The following is a 24,098-nucleotide window of genomic DNA, read 5'->3' on the forward strand; positions in this document are numbered from 1 at the left end:
ATAATAGTTATATATATATATATATATATATCCTAAAACATATTCATATAATCTTAAATAATTTCAACTCATTTTATAATGAAAATACCGGGTACATTCATCTCAACAATTTCCGGTATTCATTTGCAGATAGCCAAAAAATAATCAGCAGAAGCTCATATAAAGTTATAAATACAGTACCACTGATTCAAACTAAGCAAGAGATATATCATCTAATACACATTTTGAAGAAACAAATGATGAGCATTTTACTAATCAGTTCTATTACATATATGTTTAGCCCTTTTTTTCCTTTTTTTTTGCTTCCTGCACAAACTCTATATAACATGACCAAGACACAACTTGAAAGAAAGATCAAATGTGCTGGTTTCTTAAGAGAGGCTTAAGGCTGAAAACTAGAAATTAAAACCTAACTCCTCGAACCAACATAAGAACCCCGATCAGATTAATAAAACAAAAACAAAAACAGGAAGTAGAGTGGTGGTGATTCATTGAGCCATCCATCAGGCAACAGATCTGGTGTTTGAACTTCCAAGAGTGAGCTCCAGCTCATCCGATACACATTCCTCATGAATCCTCTCCCCCTCCCATGGCTTCACCAACCCAACTGTTGTAGGAATGTGGTTACTGCTGCTGCCAAATGCAAATTCATCTGAACCAACATCAGACATCTGAACATTACCATGGCTGTGGCCACCGGGCACAGGAGAGCATGTCCCGCTCTGCCCTGTAGTCCACATTCTGGAGCCACTGGCTTCCTTGTACAAGCCAAAAGGATTTGGTGATACAAGGCTGAAGGTGGGTGATGAAGGACCACCAGATGGAAGCCGTAAGCCAGCAAGCCATGCAGCATCAGGAGTCACCTGACGACCAGGGCTTGGTGGCATGGAAGAAGGGAAGAAATTGTGGTTGGAGCCAGCCCAAGGTGGCTGGAAGTTTGGATCATCCCAAACAGTCTTGATACGTGGGGAACGAGCAGTGGGGGAGCTCAGTGGAGGCGTTACCGGGGCACTTATCGATCCTCCATGAATGTAGAGATGGTGGATGTTCGGTATTTTGGAAGAGGTGGAGGATGAGGCCGGTGAGAGGCTCTTTAACCATGGAACAAGAGAATTGCCTTCGGTGCCGCTAGCTGTATTCTTGGTGTTTGTGACCAAGGTCGAGGACTCAGGACTTGCCAAGGTCGACGAGGCCGGGCTTGGGTTGTATGAGATACAAGGACTTGGCTGGTGGGATGATGAACGAGGGCTTGGCGAAGCTGAGGGTCCAACAACATCTCTGCCTTCTGCTGGCTTGCATCCCTGCACGTTCACAGATGGAAGGCAGATGTTTCAGTACAATTGCCATTTGAATTGTCTGCAAAAGGACTTAAGAGAGAGGATGTTGATCTAAGCATCAACCTAGTTATATACTTTGGCAGTCAGTACAAGGAAAGAACTATTTGGTGGACTAGCTCACATTTTACACCATAAAGTAGTAACACTTAATGGGAGATATGCTGAAGGAAACCTCAAATTTTCAATTTTTTGTCCTAGAGAACCCCAATTATCAGAACATGCCACAGAGGCAGTTAAATTCACACCTGAATGTGAGCATCAATGCCAGCAAAGCACGAATCGATCAAGGATTTTTTTTTCAAGGGCAAAATTATCCTTTAGAAAACGTGGGATGCTCCATGATATATATATATATATATATATATATATATATAGGCAAAGGGTAAGTGACGAAGATGGGATTCGAGCCAGAACCTTACGATATACTATTGAACTATTTCCTATTTAAGTTAGCTAATACCTTTAAGGAAAAAATATATGGTTGCTTCATAGTAAAAAGTGATAACTTAGGTTTTCCTAATAAATCGTCCATGATTCATTGCCACCAAAATGGGCCATCTCCTGCCTATTAGGCTGAATGTACTGCATATACAAATAAGATAGCAAAAAACTTTTAAGTCTATTAACAACCAGAGGCTGACTAAAAAATAAATGATCGAAGCAATAATCTTGGATGTATTATTGCATTGATCGCAGATGAGAGTGACACAGCACATTTTTTTAGTTTCTTTAACAATTCTCTGACATTTACACAACTTTGACTGAGACTTCAACTTTCATTTGTCAATTAGTGGACAAAATACCAGTCAGAATTCTTCTAAGGTTGCAATCCTGAAATTTTTGGACACAGCCACTGAACTTGACTAGATGGCAACTTAAAGAAGTCTAGTGCCATCGAGATGTCTTTTAAATCAACTAGTTTTCTTAGGAGTCCAGCACTTGCTTTCATAGCTTTCTTTGCAGTTAAATATGTCAAATCATGCCTAATATGAGTTTTCATTACTATGCTAACCATGTTTTACCTCATTAATGCAGCAAACTTCATTGTCATTTCCAACTTACAGAAAAATATTAGTCCATACATGTTTCCAATGACTAGATGACTAAGCAGAGTAGAAACTTATCATGCGGCTATTAAATATTTGATGCTTAAACAAACAATGGACATCTCACCATACAGATGTCAGTACTCTCTTCTTAGACAAACTGTGATCATTGGTCACCTAACATAATTGAAAATTCTTATCCATCCATCTGTTCTTAGAATTTTCTGGCTGCACTTAATTTTTGTTTCCTATATAGGCCGCCCAACTTGATGGCAAAACAAAGAGTTGTTTGCCAGGTTCTCCCAGATGACAACTACGTGGACCAGAGTGGTGACCTCAGTTACAGTGAGCACCACCTGCTCTTCCACATTTGAACCCACCGGCCACCCGTCCTTCCGATGTTCCAGTACGCTACGATTCTTCAAAGCAACACAACTCATTAAACAGAGAAGGAAAGCTCCCGTTGTCTCTGTGTCTCCTCTTCTCATGACTTAACAAAAGCTCTCATCTTCCTTAATGGCGCTCACGACCCGTCGTCCTTCCCATTAGTGTTTGAATGGGTGTGGGACGGGAAAAAGGAGTCCTGCTGCAAGACAGATCTCAAAGGTCCTAAAGTTCCCTCCACGACGCGCATACCTCTCTTTCGGCGCACTTCCCCGACTGTTGCGCCTAGAAACGCGGGCGCAGGGGAATCCAATGGAGGCTTTGACTTTGACCAGCCGGAAAACGCACCCCGTTCCGCCACCGCCGCGGGGCGTTTTCGCCAGATCAGATAACGTGCGCACGCGGGCCGCGTGAACGGAACCGGATAAAGGTCAGGACGGGAAATTTCGAACCGAGAGGACCATTATGCCCTCAGCGCCAATGCATTAAAAAGGCTCGCATGGGGAATTTAAGCTAATGAATGAGGGCATTGTCGTCCGAAAATTATTCAACCCCCCAAAATCCGCCGCCCGATAGATGAGGGCGCATTCAGATCAATCGTGCGCCGACCACGTCCCGAGACCGATTCAATCGATCTCAACCGTCGATTGCGAAAAGGAACAAAAAGAAACACCACCGCCTGCAACGTCACATGGAAAGCCCATGTTAGCTGCTCCAGGAGCAAGTCGCTCCAGTGCGCCACCGAACCGGCGGTTGGCGCCTAACAGGCCCACGGGAACTACCGGACGCTGTAGCTGGGCTTGGAACCAAACGATGGAGAGGAGGATAGCGGTGGCGAGGATTATACCTTGCGGTAGGTGGTGCCGTCCTCTTCGACGGTCCATCCGGCCTCCTCGCAGAGGGCCCTGAGGACGGCGTTGTTGTCGCAGTGCTTGGGGAGCTTGTAGTTGCCGTACAACCGGAGGCCGGAGTACATCTTCGCGGCGATGGCCCGCCGCCGCCGCTCCCGCCGCTTGTTGTTCTCCCGTTCTCTCCACGTCGGCGTCCTCGTTCCCGACGTCATCTCCGCCACCTCCCCTTCCCTTCGCCCTGCTCCCCACCGCAGCACCACCAGATCAATCCCTTCCCCCGTACCAAAACGCCGGAGACTAAATCACTCCAATGGAACGCGTACACCTGCCCGGATCTCCAGGGCAAGAATCGCCCGAAGGAAACGAATTGGCCGAGAGCGATCGGAGAGAGAGAGAGAGGGGGTTGCTTGGACTCTGAGGAACAAGGCTAGAATAAATTAGAGGGGAGGCGATGTGGAGCCTTACTAAACCGCCCGTGAGAGATGAGATAACTACGGCGATGCCACCGCGCGCGACGCGCGTGAACCGAGGGAGGGAAAGCGTGGGGCGTCTCGTACGATGCCGTGACACTTGGGATGTGCTTTAAGATGAGCGCTCCACCGAATCGGGTGACTCGATTCCTGACTTGATCAGCGTGTATATGTATCATCACATGCGATTAGATTTCGACGCAGAATAGCGATCTTAATTGATGTGTATTTATTTATCGGCGATCATGACTAATCATGATTATTCTGAATTATATATATATATATATATATATATATATACATATATAAGTAGTAGGAGTAAATATGATAATTTTCGGAGTTTGCAAGGACAGAAAGGTAAAAGCATTTCAGATTAGAAAAGATAGCAGCGAGGAGGCAAGCGGACCGATTCCACGTGACGAAGGGTTCCCTTACGCGAAACCCACTCGACGCACGTGGGGGGTGGGACCCTGGCGGCCGACATCAGGCTGCATTAGAAAAGTGTGTGTGGGACCACGCACGTCCGTGTCAGTACGCGGCATGATTCGCGGGGTGCTCACGCATTCGTTCCCTCCTCTCTCTCTCTCTCTCGTCATATTAAATTGCCGCATTATATATATATATATATATATATATATATATATATATATATATTAGCCTGTCGATTACACTCGGCATGGGCTCGATGGTCTCCTTTTTGGTGGCGCGTGGCGAGTTGAAACGCCGCGGTGAGTCCCCACGTGCATGCAGAGCCCAATTGCAGGACAAAAGTTACGCGGCTTCCCTCCGCACGCGGACTCCCAATTATTGTGGCACGTCAACGAGCGTTGTGTGTCTTCTTCCTCTGCAAAATAGGCGGAGAAGAGCTGAAGGAGACTCGAGGCTTGCGAGACTAATCAATCCACGATTGCATCTCTCTATTGATTAGCAAATGAAATGTGGAGAATTGTAGCCCTCATCGCAATTATATATTTTTTTTCTTTTTAATTTAAATTTCATAATATAATATAATAAATATATAAATTTATTTTTAAATTTAAAAAAAAAACAAATATAAGTATAACCATAATGAGTGTAATGACCTAATTTTTTTAATATAAATAAATAATTATAAAATTATGAAATTTTTAATCAAACTAAATCAATAATTGGCTTTAAACATAATAATTTAACCACTACTCCATAAATCTTATTATTGTTTGGAATTAAAATTATAGGTTTTGATTTTTTAAAATTAAAAATTAAAATCGAATCGTAGAAGATCAATTCGATTGAATAGAAAATCGATAGCGAAGCTAACTTTAGCTTGAATGTCCGACGATCCATCATGCTTCAAAAAATGTTGCCTAACATAAATAGCATAATCCAATCCAGCCCAATTCAAACTGATCGTTTATATTTATTGACCTCGACGACTCCATAATCAAGTAAAAAAAAGGAGCAAAAGTCTTAGTTCTAGAACACCATGGACTCAGCCCATCTATTGCTGTATGGTGATGTCTTCCTCCGATGATAACTTCGTCACCTGGTGGCCTCTAATTTGCTACGTCGCATCTAATCGTCAAGCTCAGTCGATCTCAACTGACGACCTTAACGACGAGGGAAGAATAGCTGAGTTCTAGAACATGACGACCCTGATGACGTAGTCCGGAGAGAAGAAGTCAACGCAGCCTTAGAGAGGAAAGGAAGAAAGGAAAACACCCAAGAAACCAGAACTAAATCCAGGAGGAAGCTTCTTCCAAGAACCAAAAAAAAAAAAAGGGGTGGAAGAAGACCTAAGATTCTATTTTATCTTCTCATTCGTCATGAATTTTATTGATTTTGTATAGGTAATACTGAATATACAAACAAACTATCTAGTCGCTTTCGTGAATGACGAACTACACAAAGATTTAGGGATCATTACTTACTTGAATATTTATTTTATATATTTATAATTATTCATATTTTTATATCATCATAATAATATGTATGATATCTTCAGTGTGTTTGTTTTTTTTTTTTTCAACAAAAATATTAAATAAATTTTGGGTCTACACCTATTTTTTTTAAAAAAAAAATTATCCGCACCCAAATAGTAAGTAACGAAAATGAAATTCAATTCGAGAACTTTATATATGATATATTATCATTACTCAAACGTTTATTTTATATATTTATAATTACTCATAATTTTAAATCATCATAGTATGATATCTTCTGGTTGTTTTTTTTCGACGAAAATATTAAATGAACATTAGGTCTATACCTATTTTTCATACCTTCTTTTATGTGTGCTTAAATAGTAAATTCAAAGTGAAGTTCTTATAATATACTGTCAAAATTTACAACATACTCTTCATGATATATTATCAACATCTTGATGGATTATAGGAGGTGAAGATATAGAGTGACATTTACGCGTAAAATTTAGTTGATGTTACTTGTTTTAGATAAAAACCATGAGAATAGTACGTTGGTGTTAAAAATGGTTAAATCACTGTAAGAACAATCGAAAGAAGCAAATAAAGGAAGGGTTGCATGCACATCACTACTTGTCATCTCCCTTTTTATCTTCGCATTGTTTGAACATCCCGAGACACAAAAGGCCAGTGGAGAAAGGTCGCGATGCTTCCTTTTTGTGTGGTGCACTCCAACAAGGCACATCACCAACTCCCACTTCTCACAAAAGAAAGCCATGATGGGTTCCATAGCTCGGGGACGACTAGCGAGACATCGACATACCAATGATGTCGCCTAAATTAAAGTGGGCAATGAGAGGTCACATGTGATCGGCGAGGGGGTCTTGTCCACTCCCACCCCAACATCTCTAGATCGGTCGGATGGCCTCGTAATGACATTTCTCACCCGAGCTTCGACTAGTATGTAGAATTTGGCTATGGAGTGATAAGTAGATAGATAGATAGATTATTATTATTATTATTATTATTATTATTTTATTGAAGTCGAAACACTTTATCATAAGACACCACAACCGTATTACAAATTCGATTCTTAAAAGATAGATAAATTGGATATGATAGGAGATTTGATTGAAATATTCGTATAAGCATCGAATTTCAACCGAGATTAGATATTTTCCTTACCATATACGATTAGAATCGACATCGACATCAACAACAACATACATTTAGAGAAGCGATAAACATGACATACGGGTAGAGCAAAAGATTTCTAAGCCAACATATAATAAAGAAAAAGAAGAAGAAGAATAATGTAGTAGCAATCTAGATTTGGTTAGGGGGGGAGGTGGAAGAGCATCGATGCTACGATCTTTACTGTTGACTCCGGCCGATCCCAAAGTAAGAAAAGCATATATCCCATGCATTAGGATGTGACGGTTCACCATTTGTAGTACCATAAAGACACACACCCAAAGTCAACTTTAAATCCTCTAAAATTATGGCCAATTATTTCGTGGTAATTGAGTTCACCCCCACATCAATTCTATATGTTATTGGAACTTCTCCTCTTTCCAACTTTTGCCGATACTCGGACATATCCTCCGCAGGGCCACAGATTACCGTAACACCTCATCACCTGACATGGCCATCGCAGCAGTCGACAGGATGGATAAGAGTAAGAATTTTACCCAAATATATAGTTTTATATATAGAGATAGAGGTGAATTCTTGAAAAAATAAAATCTCGAGTTTGATTTGATGTTTTTTTTCTAGAGCATCTCAACTTTAAAAATTTCAACAAAGAATCTTTTACTACGCGGAAAAAGAACATTCTACTCTTACATTTCTCTAACTCGTCGTCGTCGTCTCTGCTACTTTATTGATCGTACCCTTATATGCTTTGTCAGTGACCCTCACGTGAGGAATAAGGAGAAGTAATAATAGTCATCGTCGCTAGCAACTATCGAACGAGGGTTTATCGTTGCTCGCAATCCTAATCTTATATAAGGATACCCCCTTCATCTCATGCGTCAATCCTTGTTAGAGAGAGGACGTGGATCGCTATGACCTTTTAAGCACGTGATGAAAGCAATAGTGAGGCTCAAGAATAAAATAATTATTTATTAAAAAAATATTATGTAAGAATTAAAATTTTTCAAAACCAAAATGCTAGAGAAAATTCTCAAAGATTTTTTTTTCCAAAATAATAAAATAATAGAGATTATATATATATATATATATATATATATATATATATATATACTTTAAAAAAATATATAATTTTGATGATTTTTGAAAAAAAAACCATGTGTCATGGTCAGAGAACCTCTTATTATTTTAAAAGATCATTTTGGCCCTATCTCTATTAAACCCGTCATGACATTAGTTGACCCTGATGACTTTGTACTCTTAACCTAGACTTTTATACGAAGAAGAAGAGACTCCAAAATTATCATCATCACTCATATCCATCGGAGCGACGATTTATTATCGCTTGCAATCCTAAACCCGTGTGGTGTTACACTTCTTCATCTTAACTATTATATAAGGAAAAAAAGATGGTACAAGAGACATTATTATCTTCAACTCACCAACGGGACGAGAGCTAAGAGTAAAATAATTATTTATAAAAATATTATTTTTATAATTAAAAAATTAAGACGCTTTCTGAAAAAAATTCAAAATTAAAGAATATTTTCCAAAAAATCGCCCTCTATATATTATGCATATCCATTGGGTTCCACCATCAAAGGAAAAGGGCGAAGGAAGGAAGAGCGATCTTGCTCTTCGTTGCTTCTCCGTGTTCCTCCTCATCGTAAAGGCCGGACCTTTCCGCAGTATTCCCGCCGGTGTCGCCTTCCTGGAGATCAGAGCCGGGAAAAGATTATTCTTTTGGTGTTCTGATCTTGGCACGACGCGGTCTCTGTCGATTCTTTCGTCAGATGCGCAGACCTTCGCTGCCCGATCGATTGGTGCTTCCGTGAGCGGATGCGGTTTGCCCTAATTCTCCGGCGGTGTTAGATTGATTCGTAGGAATGGAGAGCTCTCTGGCGAGTACCAATTCGCCTCCCCCGTTCCTCACCAAGACGTACGAGATGGTGGACGACCCGACGACCAACTCCATTGTGTCGTGGAGCCCCACCAACGCGAGCTTCGTGGTGTGGAACCAGCTGGAGTTTGCTAGGGATTTGCTCCCCAGGTACTTCAAGCACAACAACTTCTCCAGCTTCGTGAGGCAGCTCAATACTTACGTAAGTAGAGCTATTCCACTCAAAGGTCTCCTTTTCTGACAGAAATCAACAAGTTTTTGGGCCTCCTGTTTGTCTTAATTGCTTCTGCTAAACAACCTACTGTTCTTCACTGAATTCTTGGTTAGAAATCAAATGATTGAGCTGGTGAACTGTTTTGCACTATTCCAAGATTCAAGCGGCATATCTGTTGATTTACCATAGGTTCGATGGACTTTCGAGGAGTTCTTCCCGTGTTTCCCTTCCTCGATTCTTCTTCTTGCAGTGGCTTGAACTTCACCTGTTTCTCCATAAGCGGTTCCAAGAATTCTTAAGCGTTCATGTTGTTCCTTGCAGGGTTTCAGGAAGATAGAACCGGATCAATGGGAGTTCGCAAATGAGGGTTTCAAACGGGGACAAAGGCACCTCTTGAACAACATACACAGACGCAAGCCGGTACACAGCCATTCGCTGCACGGCCAACTCAACTCTTCAGCGCCATTATCGGACGCTGAAAAGCAGGAGCTCGAAGAGGAGATCGAGAGGCTTAAGCAAGAAAAGGTTGTGCTTGTGAATGAGCTTCAGAAGCAGCACACGCAGGTGCAGCACCAAATGCGGTCCTTGGAAGGAAGATTACAGGCTCTGGGGAACCGACTCAGAGGTTTGATAGCCTTCTTGAAGCGAATCGTAAAGGAACCTCGGGGACTATCTAACCTCGTGCAACACTTTGATCTTCACAGCACAAGGAAGAGGAGGTTGCCTCATTTTGATTGCTTCGATGAGGATGCTAACATCGATGACAATCAAATTGCAATTTTCCAGCCAGACATTCCTTCCGTGCAAGCACTTGACACGGAGCCTTTTGAGACGCTGGAATCATCCTTGAATTCATTGGAGAATTTCTTCAGAGGTTTCGGTCAAGCGTCCGGTGGTGGCATGTTCTATGACAGTATCGTGTCCTGCCCCTCCTTTGATTTATATCTTTCCGAGATGAATGCATCGTCGGAGGATACCGACGCAAAACTACAACCTTCTTCACCTTGTCCCGGAGAAATCTATACATCTCTAGACACAGCTGAGCGCACAGGTCATGTCGCAATTCATCCGACAGATTCACGTAGCAAGGTTTCTGAGATAGATATGAATGCAGAACCCACTGCTACCCGTGTCGATTCATCAAGAGATCTAACTACTGGCACAGCATCTACTATGCTTGAAGGAGTAAATGATGTGTTCTGGGAACAGTTCTTTACAGAGACGCCAGGTTCTGATGATGTGCAAAAAGTCCAGTTCAAAAGAAAATATTCAGATGGCAAACGCAAAAAGAAAAGCAAGTGGGGGAACACATGGTTGAATAGGAAAAATGTCGATCACCTTGCGGTAGGGAAAACCTGATTGCCTCTGTTTGGTATGTTAATATCTGATTTGCTAGTGCAGTATAGTTCATGGTAGTCATGTATGATAAGTTAATATGCCCCCTCAGTTTCTTGACTTGATTTTACTGATCTAGCGGATCGACTCACTTCTCCGATGCATGTTGTTCGAAGATCCAATTCGACACACACTGTGTTCGATCTTGTAAACAGGTCTGATACATGTTTAGATCAGCTTTGTGTTTGTGATGCTTCATAGCTCCTCTGTTTTCCGGGTCGTCTCATCCAGTTCGATCGTATGTTTTTGTGGTCTCTCGGATCGTATATGTGTTGCTTTTGGAAGAGATTCATTAAATTATGATTTTTTTTTTTAAGAATTAGATATAATCGCAACAGAGATAGAATAAAAGATACTCAATTTAAGTTGGTGTGAATAACGAGATTTATGGATGATTTAATCGATCCAAAATAGTTGGAATATTATGATTTATTGCTGCTGTTGTAAGCAGACCAACAATGGTTGCGAGAGACACAGTTGAAATCCTCATGCTTGCGCATGGGAGCATCTGTGCCCTGCAATCTTATGCTTGCAGCCATCGCCGAGCTCGCTTCGGTTCGGTGCGGAGATCTTGAATCCCCGCAACGCTCCGAGGCAACGCATGGGGCTCCCACCTCTGCTACGGAGCTCCTCTCCCAGTCGGCGGACGTGGCGCTGTGGTACGCCAACCAGAGGAAGCGGGACTGCGCGCTGGTCCACTCCACCTTGAGCTACGGCGAGAACATCTTATGGGGGAGCAGGGGAAGAGCTGGAAGACCGGGGACGCCGTCGCCGCCTGGGTAGCGGAGCAGCGCGACTACGACTACGGAAGCAACACCGAGTGCTACCACTACACCCGGCTGGTGTGGAGGACGACGCAGCGCGTCGGCTGCGGCAAGACCTGCTGCAGCAGGCGGCGACACCTACGTCGCTTGCGAGTACGACCCGCACGGCAACGTCAACGGCGGGAGGCCTCAGCGAGGAGTGTCCTACAGATAAGAGTGACAGGGTATTGCTTCGCCTTTCAATCATGGGGTTCTTCGTCTTGCCATGGCCATGACGGAAGTGAAAACCAGCTCTCAAGTTGACTTTGGTCGACTTGAATTCCAAAATAAGTCAACTTTACTCTTCAGATTGGCTTCCGCAATACTCAAATCGACATGCACGAAAAGTACGCAGCAAACTAGCAACCAAATGGCAGCAGAATCCATCCATGGATAGCTCAAGAAGCTTGGGCTGTCCGTCAGCAGATCCGCCAATCCTGTCAACATTTCTCACAGTATTGGGCTAAATTGGGCTTATTAGTACTCATAGTATGCCATTCATTAGAGCAATCACAATCCTGACGTCCGAATCACAAAGAAATCATGTTATCATCCATGTCGAAGTGTCTCCACATGCGTGAACAAGACCTGCGGATGCTGCCTCCATCTCTCGCCTTCACGGTGTTCCCGTAGGGCATCCTTGGAATATGTCGGAGTCAGACCTCTTATCCCGAGCAACGCGATGCACTCCTCTCTCATTTCTTCTTCCCACCTTTTGAAGGATGGGGATGGGCTGAAGACTTACACCGACTGATGCCCTGCCCTGCCCTCCCCCAGTCACGTCTACATCACGAGAGCAAGCACGATTTCAGAACCCAAATTCTGGACGCCATCAAGGTGTTTGCTTGATTGCCTCTGAGAAGTCGTAAGTAGGAAACCCCATCTAAGCACTATCTCCACCTCCATCGATGACTATGTAGATATAGATGCATCACTCCTATAATTCAATTTCACTACTACAATTCATTAAGATGAAATAGGATGATGGTCTCCGTCTACAGGTAGGTCGGGTCCAGTAATATTAGATACGGCTTGGCAATCTACTTAAGATAATTACAATCCGATTAAGATTCGTGGCTTAGAATAGTATTCTTCTTTTCTTTTACCTGCAAAATAGTGGAGGCTGCAAACGCAGCATGTGTTGTACATCATATAAAAGTACGATTCCTTCTTATCCGACCGATGTGACATCCACCTCCCTCTCTATTTCTAAATATTATCGCCAATTTATTATATCCTCCTTCCATCCCACACGTTTTAGGAATCATCTTCTTCCGATCCCTCTCCCCTCAAACGCCATTGGACTCCAAATCATCTCTATGATGGATGATAACACATGGAATCATTCATCGTATCACCCGACTCAACGCCGCTTGAATGGACTAAAAACCTAATTAATCTATTTTATACGGACGGCGGAGATGACATCAGTAGGTGCGGGGAAGCCGCCGCGAGGGTCCATCGAGTCGTTCGTTTGGGTCAAACTCTCCGAATCGAGGTCCAATCAAAGGGATATACCCAAACGGCGTCTCCATCCATCGGATAAGCCAACGAGAGCCGCACCGATTCCTGCAGGTATGTCCTCCGCCTGTGAAATCTTGACGCCATTGCGGCTTATTATTTAGTCTATCGAGTTCGGTCGAGTTTGATGGTATGCGCTGTGAGGTGGTTGTCGCCGGTCGAGATGACGCATACGCACAGGTCGGAGTACACCACACCCAAAAGCAGTCCCCATCATCCGATCCAACCGGCATCTCAATTGGATTGCTCGTGTCTTAACACACTAAAAGATTTCTTCCTAACCTACATGGAATTCTACGCTGATAGCGATTAGGTTGCCGGATCCAACGTGGATTAATTTAAGATTCGGTTCGAGATTAACATCTCATGAGCTGCGAGTATGGGAAGGGTCGACTGAGTCAACCGACCATAAAGTCAACCGGTCGGTACTGATCTCAGAAAAGGCACTGATGTTTCCCGAGTGCTATACTAATCACCGTTGGATTAGTGGGTAAACCGACGCGGCGTAAGCTGGTCAACGGACGCCGAGACGAATCCACTGGTATTACTGTTACGAGGCGGCTTACGGAGGTGTGCGGAGTCAAATCCAATGACCGAACGTACTAAGTGGCCACGGGCTGGGCCGGGGTGTAGGGCAGGGAACGAGTCGGGCATTAGGTGGGAGCCGGCCGCCGAGTTGGACTCAACTCGGCCGGAACGAGGGGGTGGGGACGAGGTGGACGAGACACCGTCACGGGTGACGTGGCCACGTGGTCCACGGCTGGAGGGGCTACCCGTCAAAGATGAGGCGGAGGAGACTGCCGTCTCGTTGGTGGTGGAAGCGGTGGTCCCCGCCGGCACTCACTCCGTCCCTTCGTTTATTATTATTATTATTATTATTATTATTATTATTATTATTATTATTATTATTATTATTATTATTATATTTTTAATTAGTTCGAAAGAGAACGAGTACAAAAATAATTACATCAATTATATTTGTTGATGGATCTATTTATTGGATAATATATTAATTTTCTATTAAGAGACGTGGATCATCACTCCGATGCCGACGATGACATGATCATATTTATTCCTCATGAGTTTGTGATGTTATTATCACGCGAAGTTGTTACTCAAATCGAATGAAGAAAAATGTCTTGATCTTGTTAACCAGATAAGGATGAATCATCAAAAGAAAAAACCTCCCCGCAGTAATGAAAACTACTGTTGGGGGTCCAAAAATTCCATCCCGTTATTCAAACCCGTTCCCAAATTTTGACTCGATTGGTCGTCCAAATTTGATCGAGTATTCTAATCGGGAGAGGCAAATGGATCCGACAGAACCCGATCCGTTGGCCCGTCTTCCGCTCCCCGGTTAGGGCATGCAGCGGGCAGTGTGGGGTCCACCGCGGCTTCTCCAATCAGAAGCCGGCGAGGCCGTGCTTTTAACGGATAGAACACTTGGATTGATGGATGCAATCGAGTCGGGACCCCGCTGGGCCCGCGGGGGCGGTGGGATCGAGCGCGGTTTGTTGGTCAACACGTGGTGGGGCTCGACGGGTGAGGACGGGTCGACTCCATCTGGCACGACGCGGGCGAGTCGGCTGGCCGACCTTATCCACCTCCTTCCCTCTCCCTCTCCCCACGCCATTACTACATTACCAAATTCTAAAGTATATACCTCCACTACACCCACCGCTGTCCTCTCTCCTTCCTTTGCATGCTTCCTTTATTTTCTATTTTCCTCCCTGTATCACCGCCTATTACAGCTAAGCTGCTACGGAGCGAGCGAAGGGAGAGGAAAAGAACAGCTTCGAGATCTTTTTGCCCCCTTCTTCTCCTTCCTACATTGATTGCTCCCCGGATCTAGTGATCTCTCTCTCCTCCCGCCTTATTCATTTCTTTCCATCCTTGCCGTAATCACTCCTTATCCTATTCCACATCTTCTAGGGTTTTCTTTCTGATTGGATCGAGGTTGTCCAAAAAGCAGAAAGAAAGTAAAGGCAAGATGATGTCCAGATCGTATACCAACCTGCTCGATCTGGCCTCCGGGAACTTCGCGGCGCTTAGCCTGGGGGCAGGCGGCGGCGGGGGACGGGGGCTCCGGCGGATGCCTCGGGTGATGACTGTGCCGGGCACGCTGGCGGACCTGCAGGAGGAGGAGGAGCGCGCCAACAGCGTGGCGTCGGACGTGCAGTCGTCGCAGGCGCAGGACCGTATCATCATCGTGGCCAACCAGCTGCCGGTGAGAGCCCGGCGCCGACCCGACGGACGCGGGTGGACCTTCGCCTGGGATGAGGACTCGCTGCTCCTGCAGCTCAAGGATGGCCTCCCCGACGACATGGAGGTCCTCTACGTCGGATCCCTCAACGTTGACGTCGAGCCCCACGAGCAGGACGACGTCGCTCAGGCCCTCCTCGAGCGGTTCAAGTGCGTCCCGGCCTTTCTCTCCCCGGACCTCCACGAACGCTTCTACCACGGCTTCTGCAAGCGCCGGCTGTGGCCCCTCTTCCACTACATGCTCCCCTTCTCTGCCTCCTCGACTTCCGACCACGGCAGCAGTGGCGGCGCCGGCGCCGCCCGAGGCTCAGGCGGCCGCTACGACCGCTCCTTGTGGGAGGCCTACGTCCTCGCTAACAAGCTCTTCTCCCAGAAGGTCATCGAGGTGATCAACCCAGAGGACGACTACGTCTGGATCCACGACTACCACCTGATGGCCCTCCCCACCTTCCTCCGCCGCCGCTTCAACCGCCTCCGTATGGGCTTCTTCCTTCACGTCCCCTTCCCCTCCTCCGAGATCTACCGCACCCTCCCTTTCCGCGAGGAGATCCTCAAGGCCCTCCTCAACTGCGACCTTATCGGCTTCCACACCTTTGATTACGCCCGCCACTTCCTCTCCTGCTGTAGCCGGATGCTCGGCATCGAGTACCAGTCCAAGCGCGGCTACATCGGCCTCGACTACTTCGGCCGAACCATCGGAATCAAGATCCTGCCTGTCGGCATCCACATGGGCCAGCTCCAGTCCGTGCTCCGCCTGCCGGACAAGGAGTGGCGGGTCAACGAGCTGCGCCAGCAGTTCGAGGGCAAGACCGTGCTCCTCGGCGTCGACGACATGGACATCTTCAAGGGGATCAATCTTAAGCTTCTCGCCTTCGAGCATATGTTGAAGCTGCACCCCAAGTGGCAGGGGAGGGCGGTCCTCGTGCAGATCGCCAATCCAGCGAGGGCCCAGGGGAAGGACCTGAAAGAGATCCAGAACGAGATAGAGGAGAGCTGCGAGCGGATCAACAAAGCGTTTGGGCATGCGGGTTACAGCCCGGTGGTTCTCATCGACCGCACCATTTCGGCCGTGGAGAAGATCGCTTACTATACCATTGCAGAGTGCGTGGTTGTCACAGCGGTCAGGGATGGGATGAACCTCACGCCGTATGAGTATATCGTCTGCAGACAGGGAATCTCTGATTCCAAAGATTCTGAGGCCGATGGCCAGAAGAAGAGCATGCTGGTGGTCTCGGAGTTCATCGGATGCTCTCCCTCTCTCAGCGGTGCGATTAGGATCAATCCATGGAACATAGAGACCACAGGGGAGGCGATGAATGAGGCCATCTCTCTTGCTGATGGGGAGAAACAGCTGCGGCATGAGAAACACTATCGGTACGTCAGCACACATGACGTTGCTTATTGGTCAAAGAGCTTCCAGCAGGACATGGAGAGGACTTGCAAGGACCATTTTAGGAGGAATTGCTGGGGAATTGGTCTGGGATTCGGTTTCAGGGTGGTGGCTGTCGAACCTAATTTCCGGAAGCTTCATGTTGATGGAATTGTTTCGGCTTACATGAAGGCTAAGAGCAGGGCTATCTTGATGGATTACGATGGAACATTGGTCCCACTCGCATCCATTAACAAGCAGCCCACTGCAGAAATTATTAGGATAATTAATACTCTTTGTGCAGATAAGAAGAATGTAGTTTTTATTGTTAGTGGAAGAGGTCGGAATCATTTAGGGGACTGGTTTTTGCCATGCGAGAAGCTTGGAATTGCTGCTGAGCATGGATACTTTGTTAGGTATGTTTATTTTTCTTGTTTATTTTCAGTAGTATGGAGATAAAACAAATTGCATAAATTTGCTCTGAATGTAGGGGACATGCTTGGAATCAGTAGCATAAACAATTGAACGGATTTGGTCATGTCATTAATTCATAATGTTTATTGCTTGAGCTATTTGGATTATAGATGAGGCAATTTGGTTAACTTTGCTTGCTTACTCATGTATGGTAGCAAGCATCAATCATAATTCATCAAAGATGATGGAAGAGAAAGACAGAGAAGAATTTTGGCTGATATGCCATTAGTTATAGCTAAAAATTATTCTCATTATCAGAAGTTGACACGGTGCACACACTTTCAAGGTGGACCGTTGAATAAGTAGAAGAAGGAAAAAATTGAATTGGGGATGATAATATGCTGTTGTTTGGTCCTCAATATTTGCAGGTGGTCTCAGGATGAAGAATGGGAAACCTATAGCCAGAGCACTGATTTCGGGTGGATGCAGATTGCGGAGCCAGTGATGAAACTATATACAGAGTCTACTGATGGATCTTCCATTGAGCCCAAAGAAAGTGCTTTAGTTTGGCATCATCGTGATGCTGACCCTGGCTTCGGTTCTTCTCAGGCAAAGGAAATGCTTGATCATCTAGAAAGTGTACTTGCGAATGAACCGGTCTCAGTGAAGAGTGGGAAGTTTATCGTTGAAGTCAAGCCTCAGGTATGCATTTGTTAATTGTACCGTCTTCCTAATCATCACCAATCTCACAATGCATCATTCTCTATGCCATGTTACCTTGGATGAACAGCTTGCACCTCGAGTGGCAGTTGGATTTAGAATTCTCTGGCAACTGCTTCTCAATCACACAGTCGCAAAATCATATCTATTGTCATCTGTGGTTGTAGTGGATAAACTACCGATCATGCCTGGCTTACTATTTTCTGTATAACATACATCCAGCACTGGGGAAACTGCAAATTTACCATTTTGCAAACCCTGCCTGGTTAGCAAGTGTGTTTAATTTTATGTATCTCATTATTCAATAATTGCTTTTACAGGGAGTTAGCAAAGGTCTAGTGGCTGAGAAGATTCTCTCTGCGATGGCAGAGAATGGAAGACAAGCGGATTTTGTGTTGTGTATCGGTGATGATAGGTCAGATGAGGAAATGTTTGAAGACATTGCTGGCATAGTGACGAGGAACCTAGTGGCTCCAGACACATCAATATTTGGCTGCACCGTCGGACAGAAACCGAGCAAGGCCAGGTATTATCTGGATGACACAGCTGAGGTCAGAAACATGCTTGGAGCACTTGCAGATGCCTCTGAGGAGTCCTCTTTCGAGGAGAGATTTGAACCACCCTTGTCCACTTAGATTAAAAATGACCATTCACAAATGATAAGTGTGCTTGTGATCGACTTCCTCATATTCCATCGGCAGGGTAAAAGTAAAATCTTCTGATTGGTATCGAATCTGAGGTAGATCTGATCAAGGACAAATTGCGTATTGCATTTGATCAGACTGCTTGATGGGCAATCCCCCGACCATTTGAGAGATTTACTGGGAGAAAAAGGCATATTCAAACATGAAGTAAGGTGACGAGGGAGGCCATTCAACTCCCCAGGGGTGTTCTTTTACTGGATTGATTGGAAAGCTGTTTAGGAAGTTAGGTGTTTACTATTTGTCTCATTTTTTTGACATCGAACCCTTGCTGTAGAAGATCCGAATTTTTCTGATGATTTGACATGTTAACCCGATGTGACTATTACTGATAACATAGATTTTTTTTTTCTATCTTCTCTTATTCATGTACATCAGTTGCTATTTGCGTATGTATGAGTCTTTGTCATTGATGTTCTCTACTGTGGTGAAGCAATGGAAAGGGAATGAAAACTAAAAGGAAAAATGGAAGCTCCCCAAGCAGGCTGCTGCTTGGATGAGATGATCAAGAGTTGTTCTCACTTGAGAAGAACTGATGCCAGCCCTTTTGTGTTCGTGCCATGCCCATGCGATTTCTTAGTTTTTGGGGATTGTGAAGAACAGCCATGAAATTGTGTCTCTGCTTGTGAATTTGATGTTTGATCAGATGACAACCTTCTCATATGCTCCGTCTTGAATGGTGATGATGGCAGGCACTGGTTGGCCTTGCGGAGGAACGAATGTAGCAATCTCAAGTTTGAGTACCTGAACTCAAACTTGATCCTTTCACCGATCAGATCGATCCTATCAATTTTGCTCATCCCAATGCTAGAAACTAATCTACTGTTTGCATGTAGGGATCATCGTAGGTTGATGGATCATCCAAAGAACCGCTGCTTGATTCTTGATGAAGCATTGGCCCAGAGCTTTCCCAGGTTTTGGTTCCATCCATGTCCATGACCAACACGCAGGGGACAACAGCCGGCCGACGCATGGCGACACGCTACCGACAAAACGACACGAGGAATCCCCAAATCTCCGTAACAACGCATCAAAAGCGACAGTCGTCCCACTCGCTCTCCGCCCACAACCGGGTCGGTACCCGTTAATTTCACTTGGATCCGAATCAATTAACAAGTCTAACATCAACGAGATACCATAAAATAACAATCCTAGTATTATTTAACGACATAATAGCGACGGGTAGGGTCTCCAACATTTGAAATCCGACCCGATTACCAACTTTTTTACCCGAATCCAGTTATAGCGGTTCGGGTGGATGCGATTGCCAACGAACCCGACCTGTTGTATCACTAGCGTAGGCACGCCCTCTGTCCAATTAGACAGCAGGTAATTTTCGGGTAATCGGTAAATAGTAAGAAGAATTTGCTTCGTTTACGACGAACCCTGTTCGAAACCCGCTCGTCTGTCTCTCTTTCTCTCTCTCGCTCTCTCGTCTCTCTCTCTCTCTCTCTCTCTCGCCATATTGCTCTCCGCCGAGCTCATTCATCGAATCCATCTGCCAAAAACCTAGATCAGAGAGAGAGAGAGAGAGAGAGAGATGGCGGGGTACCGGGCGGAGGACGACTACGACTACTTGTTCAAGCTGGTGCTGATCGGGGACTCTGGGGTAGGCAAGTCCAACCTCCTCTCCCGGTTCACCCGCAACGAGTTCAACCTCGAGTCCAAGTCCACCATCGGCGTGGAATTCGCTACCCGCAGCATCACCGTCGACGCCAAGGTGCTCAAGGCCCAGATCTGGGACACTGCCGGCCAAGAGAGGTCCCGCTTTCTTTTCTTGAACCTCGGTTCCCCTTTCTTGAACTTGATCATGCTTCAAATGCCGATCTACTCTTCGGTTGTGGAAGGGCCTCTAGAGATCTAAGATCTCTGATTCTGGAGTAGAATCAGTGAACCCACAGTTTGTAGATGAAGATTTCATCTGATAAGAACAGAATTTAGTTGAAGTTAGTCGCAGATTAGCCTATTTGGAGTCAAATTAAATGAACTGATATCTTAACATGTTTGTTATTTGACAGTTCAACCCCAAAGATATCTCACTCAATTAACCATCACATCATATAGAGCCGATTACAAAGGGCTGCCTAGCACAAGGCTCCCTCCAATATGGGTCCGGGAGTTCCAATGTGCTCATTCTAATTCCTGCTCGCAAGGAAACTGCGCCCGTGACCCAATCCTGATCGTTTTGGTTTCAAAAGGGCAATCTTGTTCCAAATCCATTCACTTGCGTTGTTACCGTGCTATCATTGGGTACATTCAAAGTAAATTTCAGATGTGATTGCGTGGGTTCCTATCCGTGGACATTCTACGCTTCGCCTTTTATGTTACTTTCTTATTGTTGGATTGCATTGTGGCTAAGTTACAGTAGGTCATCAAGTTAGACCTGCACCTATTAAACCTTTTACACAATTTTCATAAAATTATTTATACACTCTGCCAGTTGCTTATGTCCTCAACCCTTAATGTAATAAGGGTGGGAACATGTTTATCTGTAAAATCCGGATGAGTGTGCCTGGTCATATTGAGCTCCATGTTCACTTCAGTGGAAATCTCCATGGTCGATTTCCTATCAGTGGACATTCTACGCTTAGCCTTTTATGTTACTTCCTTATTGTTGGATTGCATTGTGGCTAAGTTACAGTAGGTCATCAAGTTAGACCTGCACCTATTAAACCTTTTACACAATTTTCATAAAATTAGTTATACACTCTGCCAGTTACTTATGTCCTCAACCCTTAATGTAATAAGGGTGGGAACATGTTTATCTGTAAAATCCGGATGAGTGTGCCTGGTCATATTGAGCTCCATGTTCACTTCAGTGGAAATCTCCATGGTCGATTTCCAGTGTGTGGCATCATAAAGTTGCTGATCCTTAATATGATATTTATTATATGATTGGTTTACTTCAAGGACATCAAGGTTCTGGTTTTAAGCAAGTTGCTTCAACCTTTGTCTTTGGTTTTGAACATTGAGCTGCCTTTTTTCTAGTGCTCGAAGCCTTAAGTCTCAGGTTAGATCTAAATGTGTTGGTAGTGTATCTGAAAATATTATGTCAGGATCTCAGAATATGCTAAATTAAGTCTACCATCATCTAAATTCATGGACTTTGCCTAGAAGGGTATATTTTCTCATCATAAGCTCTCTATAATTTACTCGTATGGCATGCAGTTGTATACTTCTGCATTACAGCCCTTTGTCAGGATGTTGCAAACTTGCAGTCCTCGAGCAAGTTCCTTTTATTCATCACATCAGCTTCTCTTTATCGACTGTATTTTTACACCTCCTGGGAGGAATTGCCTTTGAATCATCGCATCAGCCTGGGAGGTCAAGGCCATGCTTTACACCGTTCTGATATCTGTTGGTCATTTAACTATCCTGTTGTTTAGCTACTCCTACGAGTGGTCTCTTTGGTAGATATTTGATACAGAAACAGTTAGATGCATCTGAGTTCACTGTGAACCTAATCTGAATATTCTTACATGATAATTTGACAAGATCATCATTCTTGTGGAGACTAAGTAATTGTTCTGTAGTTTCTTCTTTATAGTCTAAAATTTGCACAGATAACATGCAGCTGGAAACAAATAAACTACCACTTGTCACAACTGGGGTAGAGAAAACATGCAGAAATGCTCTAGAAGGATGTTATAGTATAATTTGTGAATAATACAATAGAACTTAAAATTGTCAGATCTTGCATAAGCTGAAATCTTTTCAAGTTCTAATAGATTGCTTTGACCCACTAATGTAGGTATCGTGCCATAACTAGTGCTTACTATCGGGGAGCAGTTGGTGCATTGCTCGTGTATGATGTTACGAGACATGCTACATTTGAGAATGCTGCACGTTGGTTGAAGGAGTTGAGGAACCACACAGATCCTAACATTGTTGTCATGCTCATTGGGAATAAATTAGACCTCCGACACCTTGTTGCTGTTCCTACTGAAGATTGCAAAGCTTTTGCTGAGAAGGAATCTTTATATTTTATGGAAACATCTGCACTAGAAGCAACAAATGTGGACAATGCATTTCAAGAGGTCCTGACTCATATTTACCGCATTGTCAGCAAGAAGGCAGTTGAAGCAGCTGATGATGCGGTGCCTACTGTACCAAGTAAAGGTGAAAGAATAAACGTGAAGGATGATGCTTCTACGCTGAAGAAACTTGGCTGCTGTTCAAGTTAGGTAACATTGATGTTGCTCAATGCTTGCTTTCTCTTTGTGATGCATGTCCTATTTTTTATATTATTTGAGTTGTCTTCTTTTCTTTTGAAATTGACAATTCATTTGAACGTGAATAGACTGAGATTTTGTTATCTTAATGTTTGTACCTGAAAATCTTCGTACTTAAATATTCCGATTGCTGAGACCGGGATTTGCTGTGGTGAAAATTAGAATTCACCAAACATGCATACATGTGTTTTATCGTAGGGATGGGATTTATATGTAACCACTATTTTTGATAGTGGAATTCCTCTTTTTCGGTCTTGCACCGAATTCCTGGTTTACGTATGCATGATAAATTTTGAAATATCTGTAAGTCATGGAATTAAAAATTTCTCCACAGCTAGTTCTTGGTTGTTTATACACATGATAAATTTAAAAGTGCCATTAACTGATGGGACTGAGAACTTCTTGACAATTATATTTTTCTTATCTGTCGGTTAACTGGTAGAAGCATTAAAATGGTCAAGCCTTGAGTATGGTAACACCAATGGAAGTTACATTTTACAAGGAATTATTCTGTAAGAAGCTATATTCCTTATTCTTGGAAATATTTTTCTTTTTAGGAAAAAAAATGAAGCTCAACTTCGATAAGTTCAGACGTGTGCAGATTTCACAATTTGCAACAAGCATGAGACTACAATATCGAGGTGAAATCAATTAGGAATAGGTAGACTGAAAGTTGTTGGCTTGACTATGAAAGGGCAATATGCATTTGAAAGGGAAGAAGTAGCCAATAAGATGTTGAAGCGCAAATCTAGGGTTTTGGTAATCTCCCAAAGATTGTTGCCAGATTTGTGTCTAACTAGTTTGTCGTCTTTGACTTCTTCGATACGTCTTGAGGTGGCTTACGCCTTGACACAGAATAATTTTTTTTTTAACATCCTGATTAATGATAATATCTTAAGATTAAGATTGATTTATATGAATCTGATAGATGTACTAATGTCAAACTTTTTATTATCTTTTTTTACATGATAGATGATGGTTTCTTATGCCTGCCTTTTCTAAAGATATTCAAGAAACTCTATACAGTGCTTCAAAATCTCTTGTGATAGCCATTGTAGGGAGCAGTGTACTCTTTGACCAAAATCAGGATAAGAACAATCTGATTCTGATTACAAGCGACAAGGCTGCCTCTCATGTTCTTACCACATCTTTATAATATAAAAAGTCCATGCATAAATTTAAATGCTATCTATCTTTGCCGCTGTACATGATTTATTTTAGTTGGGAATCTTAGTATGAGAATGATAAAAGTCTTACTGGGATACGTATGTCTGTGTTTGATATTGCTCATCAGTATTTGAGACTGTTGTCCTCTATAGAATGGGTTGAGAAAAAATATACTATTACCTCGAAGATGGGACATAGGGCACAAAAATATTACTTATGCCCACTCCAACTATTTTACGGATGTTTTTGCTAACCATCA

General features: G+C 43.8%; 4 protein-coding genes across 5 annotated transcripts; 3 read left to right on the top strand and 1 right to left on the bottom strand.

Moving 5' to 3' along the window:
- Positions 1-222: 222 nt before the first annotated feature.
- LOC135620017 (protein BZR1 homolog 3-like) lies at positions 223-4,026 on the bottom strand. Its single transcript, XM_065122589.1, has 2 exons — positions 3,615-4,026; positions 223-1,301 (listed from the first exon to the last, which is right to left on the bottom strand). The coding sequence occupies exons 1-2, from the start codon at positions 3,828-3,830 to the stop codon at positions 504-506; spliced, it is 1,014 nt and encodes a 337-aa protein (XP_064978661.1). The 5' UTR covers positions 3,831-4,026; the 3' UTR covers positions 223-503.
- A 4,727-nt stretch (positions 4,027-8,753) lies between these two features.
- Positions 8,754-10,857, top strand: LOC103996086 (heat stress transcription factor A-4b). Its single transcript, XM_009416904.3, has 2 exons — positions 8,754-9,243; positions 9,577-10,857. Exons 1-2 carry the CDS (start codon positions 9,028-9,030, stop codon positions 10,612-10,614), a joined length of 1,254 nt encoding a protein of 417 aa, XP_009415179.2. The 5' UTR covers positions 8,754-9,027; the 3' UTR covers positions 10,615-10,857.
- Positions 10,858-14,626: 3,769 nt separating this feature from the next.
- LOC103996085 (probable alpha,alpha-trehalose-phosphate synthase [UDP-forming] 7) lies at positions 14,627-18,794 on the top strand. Its single transcript, XM_009416903.3, has 3 exons — positions 14,627-17,021; positions 17,448-17,721; positions 18,060-18,794. Exons 1-3 carry the CDS (start codon positions 14,965-14,967, stop codon positions 18,372-18,374), a joined length of 2,646 nt encoding a protein of 881 aa, XP_009415178.2. The 5' UTR covers positions 14,627-14,964; the 3' UTR covers positions 18,375-18,794.
- A 1,048-nt stretch (positions 18,795-19,842) lies between these two features.
- On the top strand, positions 19,843-23,934 carry LOC103996084 (ras-related protein Rab11D). Of its 2 annotated transcripts, none has more exons than XM_009416902.3 (3): positions 19,843-20,201; positions 22,192-22,624; positions 23,645-23,934. In XM_009416902.3, the coding sequence occupies exons 1-2, from the start codon at positions 19,981-19,983 to the stop codon at positions 22,622-22,624; spliced, it is 654 nt and encodes a 217-aa protein (XP_009415177.2). In that variant the 5' UTR covers positions 19,843-19,980; the 3' UTR covers positions 23,645-23,934. The 2 variants fall into 2 exon arrangements, with proteins under 2 accessions (XP_009415177.2, XP_018686464.2); XM_018830919.2 differs by lacking the exon at positions 23,645-23,934 and adding an exon at positions 23,230-23,576.
- Positions 23,935-24,098: the final 164 nt, after the last annotated feature.

This window comes from Musa acuminata, chromosome BXJ2-8 (assembly GCF_036884655.1).
Source record: "Musa acuminata AAA Group cultivar baxijiao chromosome BXJ2-8, Cavendish_Baxijiao_AAA, whole genome shotgun sequence".
In the NCBI taxonomy this organism is placed as follows: domain Eukaryota; kingdom Viridiplantae; phylum Streptophyta; class Magnoliopsida; order Zingiberales; family Musaceae; genus Musa; species Musa acuminata.

Excerpts from the sequence above, each read along its gene's own strand:
- LOC135620017 (XM_065122589.1), bottom strand. The coding sequence starts at position 3,830 with ATGACGTCGGGAACGAGGACGCCGACGTGGAGAGAACGGGAGAACAAC. Across the intron at positions 1,302-3,614 it reads ACGGCACCACCTACCGCAAG|GGATGCAAGCCAGCAGAAGG; the intron begins GTATAATCCTCG and ends GTGAACGTGCAG.
- LOC103996086 (XM_009416904.3), top strand. The coding sequence starts at position 9,028 with ATGGAGAGCTCTCTGGCGAGTACCAATTCGCCTCCCCCGTTCCTCACC. Across the intron at positions 9,244-9,576 it reads TGAGGCAGCTCAATACTTAC|GGTTTCAGGAAGATAGAACC; the intron begins GTAAGTAGAGCT and ends TGTTCCTTGCAG.
- LOC103996085 (XM_009416903.3), top strand. The coding sequence starts at position 14,965 with ATGATGTCCAGATCGTATACCAACCTGCTCGATCTGGCCTCCGGGAAC. Across the intron at positions 17,022-17,447 it reads GAGCATGGATACTTTGTTAG|GTGGTCTCAGGATGAAGAAT; the intron begins GTATGTTTATTT and ends CAATATTTGCAG. Across the intron at positions 17,722-18,059 it reads TCGTTGAAGTCAAGCCTCAG|GGAGTTAGCAAAGGTCTAGT; the intron begins GTATGCATTTGT and ends TTGCTTTTACAG.
- LOC103996084 (XM_009416902.3), top strand. The coding sequence starts at position 19,981 with ATGGCGGGGTACCGGGCGGAGGACGACTACGACTACTTGTTCAAGCTG. Across the intron at positions 20,202-22,191 it reads GACACTGCCGGCCAAGAGAG|GTATCGTGCCATAACTAGTG; the intron begins GTCCCGCTTTCT and ends CCACTAATGTAG.